The 21,494-nt window shown below is 39.4% G+C and overlaps 1 protein-coding gene across 1 annotated transcript in view; it reads left to right on the top strand.

Annotated features, from left to right (window-relative positions):
- LOC122565050 (L-selectin-like) overlaps positions 1-21,494 on the top strand; it is a 31,602-nt gene continuing 10,108 nt past the window's right edge. Inside the window, exons 1-6 of the mRNA XM_087976227.1 lie at positions 1-360; positions 5,106-5,213; positions 8,665-8,772; positions 11,676-11,783; positions 17,361-17,540; positions 19,664-19,771. Of these exons, the coding sequence (XP_087832353.1) occupies positions 6-360; positions 5,106-5,213; positions 8,665-8,772; positions 11,676-11,783; positions 17,361-17,540; positions 19,664-19,771 (967 nt within the window). The 5' untranslated portion in view covers positions 1-5. The remainder of the gene's footprint in view (positions 361-5,105; positions 5,214-8,664; positions 8,773-11,675; positions 11,784-17,360; positions 17,541-19,663; positions 19,772-21,494) is intronic.

The following is a 21,494-nucleotide window of genomic DNA, read 5'->3' as shown; positions in this document are numbered from 1 at the left end:
CATACATGTCTGAAAGTGTAGTCTATAGGTTACAATGGGGTGCAAGATCATTTGAAAGTTCCCGGGAATATTGCACTTGGACATATGATGGACTAGCTGAAATCTACAATGAGAATCTGCAGCATTATCTGTCATCAGTTGCAAGTGGCAAAGAAGTCTGGATTGGTGTGTCAAAATGTAACTCAATCTGGTGCTACAGTGGCACAGGTAAAATGGTCTCATACACCAACTGGGCAGAGGGAGAACCTAACAACTACTACTCCATCATCTTCGGAGCAGAGAACTGTGTTTTGATGCTCAGTAGCAGCGAATGGAATGATGAAAATTGCTCTGAGGAACACTCTTTTATGTGCCAAGAATGTAAGTACTAGTCCCTCATTTCTCTATCGCTAAAAAAACAAGTGCTACAAGGTATCTATGAGGTTGTGCCATTGGAACTGTTTATTTAGGTGTTATTTTGTAACATTGTTAAGATATTATACCAATTACCTATAAATGAGCATCAAGAAAATTCAATTTCCCTTCAGTTTCTTTAAGGGTTATCTGTATTTGCAGGGAACTGCCTGGATGAAATCATTGCGACCACCAGTAAAATACTTGCCAGGTCAATGAGAGTTTTAATGTTGGGGCTGTAATAGTCTCAAGGTAATTGACAAAGAAGAAAGAATCATTCTGAGCAGGAGGAGAAAAGAAAAATAAGGGTAGAAGAACCAACCTAACAATTGAAGAAATAGCTTCTAAGAAACTTTGGCAAGAGTAGATTAGTAAGTAAGCAGTTCAGTGATTTATGCTGTTGGAGAGGTAAATACTGATTGGAGCACAAAAGTCATTTGCCCTTTACTTTATATTTCTTGCAAATTATCCTGATGAGTGCAAGATAAAAAGTTTCAACCAATTTTGTCATTTCTCAGGAATTATTAATATACCGTGCACACTGTTCATAATGAGGTCTCCTCTACACAGGAGAAATCAAATGTAGGCAGGGGGAGCACTTTCCGTTCACATTGCAACCCTAAACTTTCAGCTGCTGGTTGTTCTAATTCTTTACCTCACTCCAACTTGGACTGGACTCCAGACTGTCCTCAGCTTCATACAGTTTTCCATTGGAAGTCAATTCCAACTTGAGGAACATGATATTTTAACTGAGCATTTCACAGCCTTCAAGACACCAGTTCCACCAACAACAACTTATATTTGTATTGTATCTTAAATGTAATTAAACACTTTAAGGCACTTTCCAGGAGCATTATCAAACAAAAACAAAACCACATAAGATGATGTTAGGTCAGATGATCAAAAGCTAGGTCAAAATGGAAGTTTGTAATGAACATCTACCTCAAAGGAGGAAAATGATGTACAGAGGCAGAGAACTGCAGGGAGGAAATTCCAGAGCTTCGAATCTACACAAGTAACACAGGGCAGCTGCATTGGATGAGTTGACACATAGGCAGCAGAGTTTTGAATGATCCTGAATGTGGGAGATGAGTCAGGAAAACTTTGGAAAAGTCAAGTCTGGAGATAACAAGGTGTGAATGAGGGTACAGCAGCAAATGAGCTGAAGCAGATGAAGGGAGGCCATGCTAGAACTGTATAAAATGTCAGGTAGGCCACAGCTAAAGTATTATGTGTTATTCTAGAATCAACATCACACTGGAAAGCTTGCAGGGAAGAGTTATTGGCATGTTGCCTGGGCTGGAGAGTTTTAGTTATAAAGAGAGATTGGACAGAATGGGAGCGGAGGAGATTGAGAGGGTACATGATTGAGGTGTATAAAATTCTGAGGGGTCTTGACAGGGTTCGTAGGAAGAAACCTTTCCTCTTGATGGAGGAATTGATGCCTGGGGGGCAGATATTGAAGGTAAGGGGCAGGAAGATTAAAAAGGATGTGAGGAAAACCTTTTTCACCTCGAGGGTGATGGGTATCTGAACTTCAGTGCCTGTAAGGATGGCAGTGGCTGAAATCCTCATAACATTTAAGAAGTATTTAGATGAACAGTTGTGATGCCACGGCATAGAAAGCTATTGGGCAAGGGCTAGAAATAGGATTAGAATAGTTAGATGGGTGTTATTGACCGATGCAGACTACATGGGCTTAAGGTCTTTTTCCTTTATGAGTCTAAGTTAGTGATATTATGGAGGTTGCAAGGAAATGAGATGGAGTATGGAGCAAGGACTGACAAAAAAAATCTGTAAGAGACCATGTACTTCATTGAACTGTAAACTGGAATGGAAGTTAGATTGTTCCATAGAGTCATAGGGTCATACAACACAGAAACAGACCCTTCAGTTCAACTAGTCCAAACCAAACATAATCCCAAACTAAACTAGTCCCACCTGCTGCTCCTACCCCATATCTCTCCAAACCCTTTCCTATATCTTTTAAACATTGTAATCGTACCCACATCCACCACTTCCTCAGGAAGTTCATTCCACACATGAACCACCCTCTGTGTAAAAAAATTGTCCCTCATGTCTTTTTTAAATCTCTTTGCACTCACCTTAAAAATGTACCCCTTAGTCTTAAAATCCCTCATCACAGGGAAAAGACAACTACCAGTAAATCTATCAGGTGGCGCACATTTTTCGCAATGCAAGACAATACAATGTTAGTTTTTTCAAAGCATTGAGATGGTTACTTTGTAGTCAGAGTAGCACTGGAAACTATTGAGGTATGGAAGCACTGCCTGATGACAGCCCTCAGATTGATCTAGCTGCAGCGTGTTTTAGATCTGTAGGTGCAGAGCAGCCAGAGATCTCCAGAGCTGAAAATCTGAAAATCTCTCTCTCTTCCTTCTCTTGGTTTGAGTGAAAAGACAGGAAATCAATTAAACTTACACTGAGGAATTCTAATAAAAGGAAAGTCCCAGGTCCGTCAGCTCAACAATCAAATTGAAGAATGACCATCACTTTACAGACAATGCTATGCTACTAGGGTTGGTTAGCTCAGTTGGCTGGATGGCTGGTTTGTGACATCAGCAGTACAGGTTCAATTTCTGCACTGGCTGAGGTTACCTTCTGAAGATCCTGCTTTCTCAGCCTCCCTCCCTCACTTGTTGGTCACCCTCAGGTTACACTCACCACCAGTTGTTTCGCTTTAATGACAGAACAGTCATAGAGTCATAGGGATGTATGGCATGGAAAAAGATCCTTCAGTCCAACTCATCCACATCGACCAGATATCCTAAATGAATCCAATCCCATTTGCCAGCACTTGGCCTATATCCCTCTAAACCTTTCCTATTCATATATCCATCCAGATGCCTTTTAAATGTTATCATTGTACCAGCCTCCACCACTTCCTCTGGCAGCTCATTCCATACACACACCACCCTCTGAGTGAAAAAGTCACCCCTTATGTTTGGGACCATGGTAATTTCACCTTAACATTGCAAAAATTAAAAGTAGCTGCAGAGACAATTTAACCCACACTTGGGATTTGGACTTTTGATGTTCAGAATGTTTTTTCTGTCTATGTTTTCCACACATAATATTTGTGCTAAACCCTCTGTCTCTTGTCTGTTTTGTTTGTGAATGAATGTATCTGTATTTGGAGTTTTAAAGGGTTATAGTTTACATTGCACAGTAGCTGATTAGAAATCTTTTCTTATGACTGCCATTGTTAAAGTTAAGTGTGTATAATAAATAATTATTTTCTGTTAATGATAAGGCTCCATATCCACAGACACTCACTCCCTCTATTACTGACACTCAATGCAACAATGTGTACCATTTACAATATGCACTGCAGAAATTCCCAAAGCACCCTCCAAACCCATAGCCATCTAGGATGGCAAGTGCAATTTATACATGGAAACATCACCCTCTGCAGGATTTGTCTGAGCCACACACACTCCTAACTTGGAAAAATATTGTTGTTTGCTCAGTGCAATTGGATCAAATATCTGGAACTTCCTCACTAACAACATTGTGAATCTACCTACAACAAATAGAACACGACAGTTCAAGAAGGCAGATCACCACCACCTTCTCAAGAGCAACAAGAGATAACCAATGAATGTGATATCCCATGAATAAGGAAACAAATTAGTGACTGGCACCAAATGCTAGCCTAGTCAGTGATGCGCACATCCCATGAACAAATAAGAAAAAAAAGTACTCCCCTGACTCCTGCTGTGCTCTATTCCCAGTGAACATAACTCCAGACACTATTTTTCCATTGACTACCAACAGCCCTCAGTTAGGTGCCTTGCCTTGATGCTTACCTGCACCCTTCTTTCACATTTTCCACTGTACCATGTGATCTATTAGTATATCTTTCAACCTAATCGTTCTTTGTTGGTGTTTACCTGCCTGATTCCCTCAGCTCAAACCTCTAGTTTTATGTCCCTAACATCAGACATCCTTGGAAATCCTCCCTTTGTAGATACATTACATTTTGTTAAGTATGAACTAGAGAACCCACTGAGGCAAATATTCTCTGAAATCATCATTTAAAAAGCTAAAACCGTGTTCCCAGCCCAGGTGTTGATTAGATTACTTTACAGTGTGGAAACAGGCCCTTCAGCCCAACAAGTCCACATCGACCCGCCAAAGTGCAAACCACCCATACCCTTAATTTACCCCTTACCTAACACTACGGACAATTTAGCATGGCCAATTCACCTGACCTGCACATCTTTGGACTGTGGGAGGAAACCGGAGCACCCAGAGGAAACCCATGCAAACACAGGAAGAATGTGCAAACTCCACACAGTCAGTTGCCTGAGCCCAGAATTGAACCCAGGTCTCTAGCATTGTGAGGCAGCAGTGCTAACCACTGTGCCACCGTGCCACCCACCGTGTTACTGGGTTTCAAACACAAGTATTGGCTACATATAATACTTTGAACTGTGGACAAGAAAAATATAATGCCACACATTCCAGGAGAAAAGAGCTTGAGGATAGCATGTTTAATTTGCAGGATTAGCCTATCTTTTTGCTTTAGTTCTTTATTTATTGGTATTTATGCAGCTATACCTTATTACTTAATCAATGCACTCTCAACAGCTAATCAGATTTTATAATGTCAATAATTAAGCTGAAAGTGATTCACGACTGAATATATCATGTTAGAGTGCATAATGCAGGTGCTAATACCTTTACAGTGCATTGCAAAGCAACAACTTGCAACAGAAGAGGTACATGTGAAGAATTGGCTGGTGGTTTTAGATGCCATTGTGACCACAGGTTCTATGGAAACAATTGTGAAAATGGTAAGAACTGGAGAAAACAACTAGCAGTAAGTATGTACCCAAAACAAAATCTCAGAATACTGCTACTCCTGACACTGACATTGGAGTGAGTGGTTTCCCAATACCTTGTTCATGTAGTCATTCACCATGACTAAATATTGATATTGACAATTTATCCTATCACTCTAATGGATATATCAATAACTTGGTACTTGATTGTGGTAATACTTTTAATTTATGTCATAATTGCTGAAAGCTGCTGTAGCATAGAATTCTATTATATTTCATCCCCACTTATCAGTGAATTAGAAACAAAACAGAAAAAGCTGAAGAAACTCAGCATCTGCGAACAGAGAAACAGAGTTAACATTTCAATGTCACTCTTCTGAATTCAAGCAATTTCTGCTTTTATTTCAGATTTCCAGCATCCACAGTATTTTGTTTATATAAAAATGAATTAGGTAGTCCAAAATGGAATATCTGGTAATTGCTGCATGATACTATACATCCAACTGGTATTTCACTGCTCAGAATTGGAATTAATTTACATGTGGCATTTGAATTGACTGCATGCCTTCCCAATTAATGGTCTTTACCTTACACAGGTCTTAAAAAATTAAAATTAGATTTTTTTTTATTCATTCACGGAATGAGGGCACAGCTGGCTAGGTCAGCATTATTGCCTTTCCTTAATTGTCCTTGAAAGGTGAAGAGATAAAGAATTGAATGATGGAATTCTTTGGCATAGAGAGAGGATTACAGTAATGCCTTTATCCTGTTGCTGAAAGTTGATGAATAGATTTTGGTGAACTAAGACTTGTCATTAAACATAGAAAATACAGTAAATGACCTGTAATGCACAATATTCACATGTAGAATTTATTTCATAGAATCATACAGTGGTGTAAAACATAGAAGAAGCCTACTTGGCTCTTTATATCTGTGCTAGCCCTCTACAAGAGCAACTCAGCCTGTCCCACTCTCCAACATAATTTATAACCTGTAGTTCTTAACTTCTGTCATCTTCATATATTCAACTTTGGTTTATCTTTCAAACATGAGATCTTGTGATGTAGTCCCAGTGTAGTGGTGGTATCACTGACTTTGTAATGGAGAGGCCTAACATATTCCTCTGGGGACATTCGTTCAAATCCCACCCCAGCAGGTGGGCTTTTACAACATTCAACAAGAGTTTCATAGTTACCATTTTGGAGCCTAGCTTTCAGTTCCACATGCTGATTGTATCATTTTAAATTCCATCAGTTGCCAAATCCAGTGATATCACCCTGCTCCAATTGAGGCTGAATCGACGATAGAGTCTCCAATTTCTTACGCTGTGACTATCTGCCATTGGCGTATGCTGGAACGTGTTATAAGTTAATACTCAACCTGTTTGACTGCATTATGATCACATCTTCCTTGGGCATTAGGTCCTGGACTGGGACTTGACCCTGGAGTTTCTGGTTCAAGTACAGGAGTGTTGTCACTCCACCACAAGATCTCCTGCTTGAAAGATACATAATTGTGGTAAAAACCCATCTGGTTCACTAACGTCCTTTAGGGAAGGTAATCCGCCATCCTTACCCAATCTGTTCCACATGTGACTCCAGACCTGCAGAAATGTGGTTGACTCTTACCTGCCTTCTGGAATGGCCTAGGAAGCCAGCTGAAGTGCATTTAGGGATAGGGAACACTTGCTGGCCTTGCCAACAGTGCCCACATCCTATTAAAGATTTTTAAAATGGGCCAAAACATAAGTGTGTTGCTTCAGAAGCTTAGAGCATTTGAGTGCCATTTTATCTATGCAGTCAGTGCACATCAGATTCCTGCCAACAGCTGGGGGTTGATCACCATTCCAGCTGAGGTGGCTTCGGGGTTGTTGGTTGAACCTGTGAGTTGAAAGAGAACTCAATAAAAAAAACCTTGCAACTAGAATTTTCAACGACATTTTGTTTTGAGCCTCTGGCTGTGAAGTTTTGGAGGACAAATGCCATTTTGCACTTACCTGTGATCAGCACAATAAAGCAGAAAAGATAAGCATAATAAAGATTGATTTAATTATGCATTATAACAGAGAGGACTACATCCCAACAATAAAAGGTAGGAGCTGCTAATAGTGTGAATATGAACAGCATGAGCACCTTCCACATCACTTCTTCGTTCTTGGTTTTACAGCAAACGTTATTTTAACCACCACTTTATTTAACCAGCACTCTTGATAAACCGGTAAAAATTATATGCCTCAAATACTGCAATGTCTCACTATTTATGTTATATATAAAGTATAACAGTGATATGTATACCACCAGCATTACGTTTCTGTTACTGTATGTTTTTACAGTGAGTTTAGGAGGTGTGTTGATGTTTTTACATAGACTTCTTGAGCGGCCTTGATGTCTTGAAGCTTCCTTTGGTTAGAGTTTACTGCAGTTATATGTACCTCTTGATTATCCGGAATATTTGATCAAACGGCACACTCCTGGTCCCATAGGTGCTGGTTAATACAATGTTTACTGTATTATAATCTGTATTTTGTCCTGAATTATCATTTCTAGAAGCTTTAAACATTTCTAGAAGTTTAAACTGACTGGCCTGTATATGAGTTTATCTTGACATATTCTTGCAATAAAAGTGGAGAGGTGGGTTTGTTGGACAAACAAGAGAGGAATAGAGAACGAGAGTTGGCAGAATCCCTTTCACTGATAATTAGGCCACAGGGTCACACCTGCTGGGCCACACATTTGGACTCTCCTGCATCCCATTAAATGGAAGATAGAACTGGGCTGGAGCTGTGTGGGCTCCCCAGTTTACATAGAATCCCTGCAGTACGGAAAGAGGCCATTTGTCCCATCGAGTCTGGGCCAACTCCATGGCCCATTGCTTGTTTTTCTGGCCATGGATATTCTACAAAGTTCAGCCTTAAAGTGCATACTGTCTTTTGTAGAATATATCTTAATGCTATGTTTGTGTTTGCTACAGCCTTTCAGTTGTTTATAAATATTTATTGTCATAATAAAGATTTATTTAAACACTTGCTCTATAGAATCCCTACAGTGTGGAAGCAGGCCATTTGGCCCATCAAGCCCACACTGACCCTCCAAAGAGCATTCCATCCCCTACCCCATCCCTGCATATCTGCACATTCCTGGACTTAACAGGCAGCTTAGCATGGCCAATCCACCTAACCTGAGACTGGAGGAAACCCATACAGACACAGGGAAAATGTTGCCTGAGGATGGAATTGAACCTGGGTCCTTAGCACTGTAAGGTAGCTGTGCTAACCACTGTGCTACCTCCTCATGCATTATAAGTCCTGGGACAATTTGCCTCTTTAAATAATTTCATTCAGAACTCTGTTCAAAGTGACAATGTTGACAAGATGCCCTACACACATACATTACACTTGCAACATGTTAAATGCCATCTAGCAGATATGGACCCCCTGTTCATGCTTGTACCACTGTCTCTACAGAGAAATGCAAAGCCACAAACTGCAACAGAAGGGGTACATGTGTTCAATTGTCTCATGGTTTTAGATGCATCTGTGACCAAGGCTTCTATGGAAACAGTTGTGAAAATGGTAAGAATCAAAGAAAAGTTTTTAAAAGGTATTTCAGAATGTAATCTTTTCAAGTTATTGACACTTGCTGGAGTTGCACTCTGTATGTGTTTCTGTATGTGTGTTTTTTTGTCCAAGTGGACATTCTAAACAATGTAATATGAAATGTATACACAGACGGTCCAAAGATCAAGAGGCAAAGATTCTTTGTTCCATCGGCATCTGGTCATTACAAACATTTAGGGAAGTTAAGATTAAACAAGGGAAGATAGAGTATACACATAAAATCAAGCCTGTGATTTACAGCAATTTGAGAAAATCTTTTTTCTGTCTTTCCCCATGAGGCCTCCTTCTCCAAAAGACACCTCTTTGTCTGACTCCCCCAGCTGCCCTGCTCAGAGCCCTCTCTCACTATTGCCACCTGCTGATGGAGATTCCCATTACACATGACTCCATTTGCCACTTGCCATCCTGGCAACTACACAGTGCACCATGACCATGTGTTCAGAAATTGCACATTTAGCAGGTTCAATTGCGTCATGATGTCTAGTATTTGTGTGTCAATATTAGTGTCAGCATTCCCTTCCTGCATCACTGATTTGAAGGATGGAATGATATCCAGTATTTGCTTGACAGCTTCTCAATTGTACTGGTACTTTCCAAGGCATCCAGACTCTGTGGTGGATAATCCACATTGGGGTCTAGGTCAGTCAGCGCCCCAGGAGTCTGACAATCAGCTGCATTTGTTGCTTCAGTTTCTGCTTCTCGGCAGGTTAGGCTGCTCTGCTTTCCAGGGCAGGAGGAGGCCTCTCTGCACTGGATTCACAAGACACAGGTCACTCCAGGATTCCTCACGGTTATCCAGATTCACTTGAGACATCATGCACTGACTCTTCAGGCTCTGCAACACCACAGAGTGAGCTGTTTGCCTCCATAATCATCTATCAGACCCAGGGCCTCAAGCAAAGTTCCTCTTTTTGTGAACATTGTCTGAGGCTACTCCACAGTTATTGATGTAATAACATAGATATTGCCCCCCCCCCCCCCCCACCCCTCCCCCCCACCTCCCCAAACCCCCATATCCAGCTGTTTGATGACTCTGGAGGGTTCAAGGTTCCACACATCATGTATCATATTCCAATTCCTGACATTCTGATTTTTGAGGAATACCTTTATACTGTTTGGAAAGGCAGTCCTGTCCATCTTGCAATCATTCAATGCTTCTCATCTCCGCACTTCTGTCTCAGACGCTATTTCAAACGTTTGGCTTAGCCTCATGCGATACGGCTAGCTGCTCAATGATCTGGCCAGTTCCATTGGAGGGTGTAGGTAGCGTAAGGAGATGGTTCAAGGAAAACCTGGGGCTCATCCAAAGAAGAGCTGGTGTGGAAAACAGCCCACGGATAAAGTGTAGAGCGCTATTATAACCATAAATCAGCTCCTAAAGGTACTCAGGCCAATTTTGTTTACTCTAAGGAGGCAAGGGACACAAACAGTACTGCAGAGTTCACATAGTCCATGACTCTGTTGCTGACAGGATGGTGCAGCTCTTGGCAATGATATTGAACTAGACTTTGCACCATCTGGAGGAGTGTGATCTCCAAGTTGCATCCCTGATCATTGTGAATCTAAGTAGAAAAACCAATCACATGCTAGCATCTGGTTACAGTTGAGATTCTCTTGGTTATGGGTGGAAAAAGCCTGCATGGACTTGGTAAAGACATTCTTGGTGCAAAGCATACTGAGTCCCATTATTACTGGGGTCAAAGGCCATAAAGTCCATTTCAAAGACCTCTAGAGATGTCTTGGGGATGAGGATCCCATGTTAGGATAGTCGCTTCCTCATTTTGACCAAAGCACACCTCTCTGCAGCAGTAGTCATTAGTATCAGCAGCCATCCCAGGCCAGTAACTCCGCTGTCTGGTCAGGGCGGTTGTCTTTTCCATCACTGGTGTCCTGCTTGGTCATGAATAACGTGGCACCGTTTGGTATTGTGGCCTGAGGGAAGAGGATGCCCACATTGGCACCACCTGAACCAACAGGACTTGCTGTCAGCCATGGCCGAGGCAAACATCAGGAACTGTACAGGGCAGCTGCAGACTGACAGTGGTTGTCTAGGTGTACAATGGCCTTTTCAATATGGCGACATTGCCAGAATGTCAATTAATTCCGGGATCTCCAGTGAGTGGTGAGTTGCACTGGGAATGGCTATGGTAAAATGAGGCAGAAATTGGGCATGATGCTCACCATAAAGGCTGAAGTGCCAATTCATGTGGGGGATTTGGTGACAATGCAGTGAGAAAACACCCTTAGCCTTGCAGTAAGAATCACTCCACCAAACTCAACTCACATTCAGCCAAAAAAAAGGTAACACTCAGCCCAAAGAGTCAATGCCCATGGTCACAGCCCAGACTTTCACTCCATGGAATACCTTAATCAAAATTGCTCTATAGTGTACCCTTTTCCAAGGTGAATTTCTGAAATCTTCAAATCTACTCTGTTAGCCCAGTGTTTTTAAACTACCCTCAGTTTTATGACCACATAAAACCTTTCCAAAGACCCTTTACCATCCACCATATTCAGGGTCCAGAATTGAACTCTGTTTTCTTAATGAGCCTAAACAAGTTCTAGTTCACAGCCACTATGTTATATATTTTGTCCTATATTGGATTAACTGAGCTATATATTTGCTGTTTTGCTACATCCCTTCACCATTGATGCTAAGAATTTATGGTTACGATACAAGTTTATTTAAAACACATTATAGCTCATTCCTTTTAATAAACATCAGTTGTGAACTTTACTTAATGTGAACATGCTTGGGCAGAGCCCTATCTACAATTATTACACATGTTTGCCCAAGTTAAATGCCACTTGGCATCCATGGGGACCCAGTGTTAATACTGGTGCCAATGTCTTTACAGAGAAATGCAAAGCAACAAGCTGCAGCAGACGAGGTACCTGTGTTGAATTGGTTAATGGTTTTAGGTGCTTCTGTCAGCATGGCTTCTATGGAAGGAATTGTGAAAATGGTAAGTGTTGGAGAAAATCTTTTTTGAAAAAAATATTCAAGATTATAACCTCCTCATTACTGAAGTATGATGTGGTGTGGTCTTCTGTCTCTTTATCCTATTGGACATTCTTCATGTAAAACCTTAATGATATCAGTAAATTACTGCACTGTGAAGAATTTCACGATTGAAACATGACCTACATTTGCCTAGCACCTATTGTCAGACACTCTCCAGCGTGGCTTCGAGCCTTCAATGATCTGTCCCTTCTTTATCCCAGAAACATTGAGATTAGTTGCAGTTTTCAACTGTTTCTTTAACTGAGATCAGCTCATGAACAACACAGGAGTCTTCATTTGTTAAAAATGAAGTGATTTAAGTGAGTGTATGTCACAAATACAAACATATTTCCTATTTGTATCCAGCTCATACTTTCTATTGAATGAATAATTTGAGTTGTTTTTCTATGTTCCCACGCTTATTACAACGGATTGATATTCAATGTCTTGAGGCAGTCTAGATGTTGTGTCAGAAAGTGCATACCTTTCCTTAGGCATCTGTTCATGTACCATTCGACATTTATCCAGGCAATTATTGGCTTGCTTAAACATTCCTTCCATATCAATAATTAATTTCTGTTACTATGGTACTATTTATCTTTGACTAGCTAAAACATGAAAAGTATATTAAAGGTAGAGATTGATAAATGCTTGGAGATCACAGGGATTGCAAGGTTTGGGAATGGTCGGGGAAGGTGTAAGTAAGATTAAAGGTCAGCCATGATTTTATTGATTGGCATAAAAGGCATTAGAGGCTTATTCCCACACCTATCTCTTATGTTCTTACTTCCTTAAGTGTGTTCAGATGTCTCCCAATATGTCTCAATATACCTTAATGGTGACTGCATAGTTTGAAACTCCTTTGTTTACAACACAAATTCTCATGCACTACACAATACATTTTTTGGTCTCGTATTCAGTACACAAAATACTCTGCATTTACCTACTTGTTTTACAGTCATATCATGTGCAATCATTACAAATCCAGACCATAGCATGATTAAATGTAAAGGATTATATGGAGAGAATCATTTTCAGGCTGTATGCACATTTACCTGTGACCTACGATTTATTCTAATTGGAGACAATTCAACAATCTGCCAAGCATCTGGGTCCTGGACAACTTACAATACAACCTGCCAAGGTCAGTCTGCTAGTTCATTAAAAGCAAATTGTAGTATACGATAAGGTTTATAGTTAAATTAATTTGAAAAAGTTACTGGCTCTTTCAAAGTGACAAGGCCTGCCATTTTTGCTGAATTATTGTTAGCAATTTCGATATTGGTTAAGAGAACCATTTCTTAAATTAGGCCTGAATGTATATCTAATATAGAGCTTTATGAAACAACATCAGTGGTACTGTCCCACTACATAAATACATGAAGGACAGATTCTAAATGTTAGGTCATCCCCCACCTGCAGAAATAGATCCCAGTACTCAAGGCAAAGGGATAGTGGATAGAATTGGACAAAGGAGGCAGATGGGAAAAGGATGAAGGCAGAACATGACAGAGAGAAACCTCTCAAAGCTACAATTCCTTTGACTAAAAGGCTAAAATGCTTCTAACCAAGCCAAACAGAATTCCAAATCCATTATGTGAGAATATCTTCACTGCTCCCAAAGTCCATTGTCCAGAATATTATGGAAATCACTGTTACATCACTCTCTCTCACCTCCTTCAAAAGCTTGGAAACATTTCTACTATTCTAGCCAGAAGATGATGGAGAGAGCTTGACACTAATTTTTACATCCTTTATAAACAACATAGCCAATCCAACCAAAACAGTTTCAATACAGTCCTTTTCTCAGCTAAGCACAAATGAATCCTCAGTTAATGCCATCACCTGAATATAATTAATATATAATAACTATGCTGTGGTTCTGTTCGCCGAGCTGGAAATTTTTGTTGCAAACGTTTCGTCCCCTGGCTAGGCGACATCATCAGTGCTTGGGAGCCTCCTGCGAAGCGCTTCTTTGATGTTTCCTCCGGTGTTTATAGTGGTATAAACACTAGTGGTATAGTGGTAGACCACTATAAACACCGGAGGAAACATCAAAGAAGCGCTTCGCAGGAGGCTCCCAAGCACTGATGATGTCGCCTAGCCAGGGGACGAAACGTTTGCAACAAAAATTTCCAGCTCGGTGAACAGAACCACAGCAACAAGCACTCGAGCTACAAATCTTCGCACAAACTTTGAATAATAACTATATCTTTCATCTCTCATTCTACATAATCTCTGTATCAGTTTGGATCAATGCTAAACTTCCCACCTGAGAAAGCGCTTTGAGGGTTCCAGTCACACTCCAAGACTTGAGAATCTACCCTGATATGACATGGAATCAATACAACTCATGCCAGCGTTTATGCTCTGCTAAGGTCTCTTCCTATCTTCCTTTACCAGAATATCCTCTGTTCTCTTTTCCCTCATAAACTTCTCTAATCTTCCCTTAAATGCATTAATGCTATTTATATCAACTGCTCCCTGTAGTATTGAGTTTCACATTATCACCATTCTCTGTAAAGAAGTTTCTTCTAAATTCCTGATTTGATTTCTTCATGATTACTTGACATTAATAATCTGCGGTTATGGTCTTGCCTACAAGAGGAAACATTTCTCTCTGTAACCACTGTATCAAACCCTTTCATGATTGGTTTGTCATCTCTCAACTTTATTTTTTCAAGAGAAGAGACCCAGGTTGTTCCCACCTCTCCTGATATACTGTTGTCTCCACCCAGCTCCTAACAACCCCATTCCTGGTATCACTCTTGCAACACATTATTGTCCTCTCTTCGGTGCCCCTCTCATTTTATTTATAACACAGTGACCAGGATAGTACACCAGGATAGGCGAGGTCTCACCAAAGTCTGCCTACTGTGCAGTAAAGAGGAAGTACAACATTGTCAGATAAACTACGAAACTGAAATTATGTCGATTTACATGAACAAGAAAGGAACACAGCACCACTCAAAGAAGAGCTGTGAGTTCTTGTTGACCAATATCTATCCTACAAACAAGAGTTTCATAAACCCACTAACTGGATATTTATCCAATTTGCAGAGATTGGCTCCAATATTTCTCTACAAAATAACAGTGAATACACCTCAAGGCTACTTTGTCAGCTGTAAAGCACTTTGAGATATCCTAAAGATGTGATGGGCATTCAAATTCTTTTCTTTCCGTGCGACTCTTTTTCTTCATTGCTAAAATGTGTCAAGGTACTTTCCTGAATGAAAGAAGATACACCAACAAAGTTGTTTTTGGGAATGCAAAATGACATTAATGCAATGATTGCCTTCTCATGAGTCCTGGATATTGCCTCCATAAGCAATTGTTCAGTGGCATAAAACCTTGCTGGAAAGCAACATCTTGTTGAAGCTTTTTGCCTTGCACTGATCAGAACAATCACAAGAATACAAATTTCAAGCAACCATAACAATGCATACTGCAGAAGAAAACAGTGCTGATTATTGTTGAGCTGACTTCTCTGCACACTTATATTTTGTATTATAAGTTGGTTAGATTTGCTCAAAATGGTGGCATTCTTGTGTTTATTCTGATGAGCACAATGTCTTTGGTAACATGTCTGCCTTTCTGCCAAGTTGTCTATATCTTGCCTACATCTAATGCTCCAACTCTGTTGATTTTCTAACTGTGTCTTTACAAACAAAAAATTTTGACTCTTACTGTAAATAACCAATGAAACACCATGAAATTCTCCTGGGATCATGAGAATTTTGTGTAAGCTTGCTGCACATACATTTAAGAGTTTTCCAAGCAGCCAAATTCTCAAAATCTTTGAATTGTCTCTCTGTAAATTTGTAAAGTAGCCATCGTCTCCTGTACAGTACCCAAACCAAGGCTTGACACATTACACTGGATTTACATTGCAGACAAAGCTCAGCTAGTAGACACTGCACTGAATTAATGCGTAGTACACTATCAAGGTAAAGAGGCCAATACTGCAGGGAAACTCTCAGGTACACATCTCTCTGAAATCAGATCAGAAACCACCATTACAGTTATAGCAACATTCTTATAATGATGTGAAGTTAGTTCAATGGTCCCACAAAAGTGCCAAAATGATTGCACAAAATATGTTTTGGCAGAAAACAATCAGCTTGTCACTCAAATGCTTAAAATACTTAATTTTTGCCCCGAACTAAAGAAGTACTGTTTAGTAAAGTTTCATTGATGACAAACAATTGCAAAGCAATCAGATTCAAATGGCTCTCTGAACTCTTACAAATACAACTCTCTGTTAGAGCTATCACCTCTTAATTCAGATGATGCAAAAATTATCAAGAATCTTGCACTTCTGAAATCACACAGGTCCTTGAGGTTTCATTACACAGAACAGCAAAAATTGTGTTAGTTCCTGTTTGCTTTGCTTTTTATAGAACTGAAATAATGTGATCTCTACTTAGAAACAGTTTAAATTTTCCACTTGATATAGCAAGAAACTCCAAAGTACTGAGGTTAGAAACATGAAATAACACAATTTATTAAAGAAGGCTCTTTGAACAGATGTTTGGTTTCTATATTACACAGCTGAAAAATGTGTTGCTCGAAAAGCGCAGCAGGTCAGGCAGCATCCAAGGAGCAGGAGAATCGACGTTTCAGGCATAAGCCCATTTCCTGAAGAAGAGCTTATGCCCGAAACGTCGATTCTCCTGCTCCTTGGATGCTGCCTGACCTGCTGCGCTTTTCCAGCAACAGATTTTTCAGCTCTGATCTCCAGCATCTGCAGTCCTCACTTTCTCCTTCTATATTGCACAGTCATGAATGCAAGGCATTGGAACTTTGTCAATGAGAAAATGACCAAAATACCAAACTACTATCTATTCATTCTATTGAGCAAATTAAAATATAGGCTTTTATCAAAATAACACCACAAAGTCCTAAATTTGTAGATGTCTTTCCTATCAAAAACTAACATGATTCAAAAGAGTGGAATTGTCAAGTCCTGTTCTCAAGAAAAGCCTTCAGTGATTGAAATTCTCACCCAAGTTTGTCGATGTCCTCACTGAACAAAATGAGTCATATTTTAAAATCCTCCTCTTTGTTTCTAAATCCCTCCATAATATCCTCCTTATCTCTAATACCTTCCAGGTCTAAAATCCTTCATGATACCAATTCTGGCCTTTATTCAATCCCAATTTCAATAATACCACCATTAGTAGATATATTGTCCCCTGACTAGACTCCAAACCCCAGAACATTGTCCATTTTTCTAATCACTGTCCTCCTTTAAGATGTTCCTCAAGATTTATCTTGTTGAGTGACCTTGTGGGAACCCATTCTATTGTTGACTTATGTTACTTGGTGTCAAATGTTATTTATTAACACTTATGTAAAGCGTTTGCTCTTAGTCAGCAGAATCTTCTTTTCTTAGAGATAAATATTGGTGCTGTATAGCTAAAAACATTTTAGTGGTAACGTATCTTCTCTTGTTTCAACATGATTTATTTCAACTAGCTGTAATACATACTGAAAGAATCATTAATAGATATTTACTGATCAGTTTGTTCCTTCATAGCACTTACTTGTCCACTTCTAAAGAAACCAGCACACAGTAGTGTGAATTGCTCCGGTCCCTATGGTGGGAAGCATTACAACACATCTTGTTATTTTTCATGTGATGATGGCTACACTCTGGAAGGGGATCAAAAAACCATCTGTGGGGAATCAGGAAACTGGAATTCACATGATGTACAATGTAAATATTCTTTAATTATTAATTGTTGAAATTTATGTTCTTCGATATTTTAAAACTGTACAAAACTGTGACCTGGTATTTGCATACATCCTTTAGTTAACCAAGAAAGAGCAAGATGAAAAATAATACTTAGTATAAAATTTTTCAGCATACCAGAGTCAAGTCTGAAATAGTTCCCCACAGACAGTTGGAACAAAAGGTCTGCCAAGAACTACTGTTGAAGAACGAATTAACCACAAGTTGGCCTTTGGGTCGTGCTATGAATACTGGCAAACTGCAGGTGTGAAGCCATGATATATCCATTAACCACTTTCCTCAATCTTACGTTTAATAAAAGTGAAAATAAATGAGAAATATCAAGTTATTTAATTATGAAGGCAACAGTTGTAAAACAAAAGTTTCCCAAATAAATATTATTGAAGCAAAACATTTAATCCAATGGATCAATAAAGTCTGGGGTGCAAGTTTAATTGTAGTTAACTCCTGCCCCTTACTTTATTTTTTCCAGCAGCTAAGAGGTCACATAAACTTCCCTGACTGAGGTAGCTGAATGACTGCCAGAACTCTGCCAGTGACATCAGTGTCTCAATTAGAGGGAGCTTTGTAAGACCACTGTAGAACGACTTGGCTGTCAGTTCTTTCCTCTTCTCATGTTTAATTGTCAAGTTCTCAGTGTTTACATTGCCTGACAGCTGTAACTTAGTCACAGATATCAATCCAAAACAAGCAGTCGAGATGAGGACCCTAAAACAGGCAATTAGCAACACCTACATGAGCAGGTGAGAGGTGAATCCCAAGAGGCACAGTCAACATCACCTAGAGGAGCAGATGGGTGAGGGCCTTTTAGCAGACAGCCAGAGACAGAGCTGGAGTAATTCAAATTGACTGGTATTGGTTCTTGCTCTACCGCACAGAGAGAAGTTAACTGCATGATGAAACTCTGACAAGTGGTTTAGGCCTATCTTTTAATCCTTAAATGTTAAGGTTATATACAAATTGGTGGTAAAGTTAATGAAATATATAAAAGACAACATAATTACATGAATAATATAATAAAATAATTAAACTCATTAAGAATAGCAGTTCAGGAGATGTGTCAAGACTACACTATGTGGGAGCTCCGAGATGGGTTACATTGAAGAGAAATCCTATTTAGCCAGTTTATTGAAGTTCTCTGATGGAGTAATATGCTGTGGATCAAAAACAGACTTTGCTGAAGGAACTCAGCAGTTCTGTCAGCATCTGTAGAAAGAAAGCAGAATTGATGTTTCAAGGAGAAAGACCCTTCTTCAGAACAGTTCTAGATGTTGAACTTCTCCAGCAATTTCTGTTTTTGTTTCAGATTTCCAGTATCTGCAGTTCTTTGTTTTATTTTTAAGCTGTGGATCAAGTTAGCCTGTAAATGCATTACATTTGGATTTTCAGAAGGCATTTGGTAAGGTGCCACATCAAAGGTTTAGCAAACAATAAAAGCTTAAGGAGCACATGGTAATAGAGTAGCATGGATTGAAGAATGGGATCTTATCTTATTTAATAGCCTGCTCTGCAGCCTTTGGAACTGTGTGCCTCAGAAAGCAGTGAATGTAGGGTCATTGAATATTTTAAAGATAAAAGTGAATAGATTACTGTTAAGCAGGGGAGTCAAAGGCTATCAGAGGTAGATGGGAATTCTAGACAAAACAGATCAGCCATGATCTTACTGAATAGTGGAGCAGGTTCGAGGGCTGAATGGACTTCCTTTATTCCTATTGTATATGTTCATATGGAGCACAACATGCATAGAATTATTTTTCAAATCTAGAAATATTCCATATCTGAAAACCATGGGCAATGCTATCTTTGTAAGACCACTGTAGAACGACTTGGCTGTCAGTTCTTTCCTCTTCTCATGTTTAATTGTCAAGTTCTCAGTGTTTACATTGCCTGACAGCTGTAACTTAGTCACAGATATCAATCCAAAACAAGCAGTCGAGATGAGGACCCTAAAACAGGCAATTAGCAACACCTACATGAGCAGGTGAGAGGTGAATCCCAAGAGGCACAGTCAACAATGCCAGTGCATAACCTTGTTCATTGATTGTTACAGTTCACTAATCTAATACCTCTATGTTATGCATCCGCAGGCTCTATGAATTACCTCAAACCAATCCTCATTTCTGTGGGAGTACTAATAGCAACGGCACCTTTAATGCTATCAGTCATTTGTTGGTGGAAGAGGAGAAAATCTGAAGGTAACATGCTGATACAGTCATCATAAAGCTATTACCACAACATTTAGTATATAACTTCTGTTATGAGACTTTATGGATTTTTCTGCCAAAACTATTTGTTAGCGCAGAAATGGATAGAACTACACATCGTCAGAAAAAGAAAGGTGAATGTGGGTTTATTTCCCAACTCACACAGGGCAGTGGAAATCTGGTACCTACATCCCATACACTAATATTCTCTATTTATTAACACAGAGTACAATGAGATGGTTTCCCGAAAGGCAGGGTGGATTAAAACTCTCCCCAGTGCTGTATATAATATAAAGGCTCCCACTCGAAACATTATCATCATTCTGCTCTTTGAGTGGTGTGGGGGTTCCTTTTCTACTCACCTAAACCCCTTCACCACTGCTTTTACCAATTATGATGGTAGATCTGAGAGACAGAGCCATTTAAAACCAGGAGAATCAAGGGATAGTAGAACAATAAAATACAACTAACTTATTGCATTCAAGACCGAACTAGAAAAGGGAAGCAAAGAAGCAAGGTGACAAAGAGATAAAAATAGATGTGCAAGGAAATAGCAAAGAAGTGAAAAATACTGTTACATTCAGTCTGGATGAAGGTGAAAGAGGAAGAGAAATACATCTGGTTAAAGACTGGTGATCACATTGTTTGAGAAATACAAACCTCATACTAGATTGTTATTAGTTAAATCTAAGGGAACTAAGAAAGGGAACATAATGCTGAGTGTCAGTACAGTTGAGAAGAAGGAATTTGAACTTAGACGATGATAGACATATAATGTATACTACAACTGAATAGACAAAAATCATGTGAAGCTAGTCATGATCAAGGCTGTTTTCTAATTTTCCTGTTTGTATTTTTCTATTTCCTGTGTCTCTGTCCATACTCAGTTGTCTTTTGGCCAAGAGAAACATGTTTGAATTCAGCCTTTGAATTCTACAAAGGTGCTGTTAGTGTGAGTAGCTATTTAGCAGGGAAGTATTTAACCACAGAAATCTACCACCATGACATGCCTCATTTGGGCATCGATCAACAGTGGCATTTAAGGAGGATGATGCCTTTCAATATTAATTACAACAGAATGCTGAACTCAAGCCACCTGACTACAAAAGCATAGTTTTCTTATCTATCATATTCAGATTGTTTTGCATTTTTGGATTAGTCAGTGACAGATTGTAAGTTCAAATCCTTTTGTGGCATGCTGTGATAATAAGTTGAAAAATCTACATTCCTCTCATTCTGGCTACTTGTCTTGTGAATTCTTCATTTAATTGCTCCATTTTTGAAAGTTGCCTATAGCACTGGAGTACCCTACATCGCTCCTTCATTATCTCACATTTTTCCTTTAAGAAGCCTCTCTAAATCTTCTTGAGCAAGTTTTTCTTCATTCTTAGTTTTCCCTTGTGTGGCGTGGAGACTTATTTTGATTAATGGTGCTCCTGTGTAGCACCTTGGCATGCTTCAGAACATTAAAGGCACTAGAAAAATATACATTCTTGTTGCTGTTGTTGATAGTCATAAGAAGTTGTCAGAAATGGAAACTCGTGAACTCTAGTTGTCTGATTGACAACTGATTCCAGTCTCATCAACACCACAATGGCAATGTATCACATTATTTCACTGGGAATGTTGCCATGTTTCATGTCCCCTTTGCATAAAAAATCCAAATGCTGAAAAACTGAAAACAAAAACAGTCAAGTCTGAAGATTTGCAGTTA

Source organism: Chiloscyllium plagiosum, unplaced genomic scaffold, assembly GCF_037043375.1.
Source record: "Chiloscyllium plagiosum isolate Xiang-an unplaced genomic scaffold, Cpla_swu_hap1 HiC_scaffold_28, whole genome shotgun sequence".
Lineage (NCBI taxonomy): Eukaryota > Metazoa > Chordata > Chondrichthyes > Orectolobiformes > Hemiscylliidae > Chiloscyllium > Chiloscyllium plagiosum.
The sequence above is the reverse complement of the archived record's forward strand: the minus strand, read 5'-3'. Positions and strand labels throughout refer to the sequence as shown.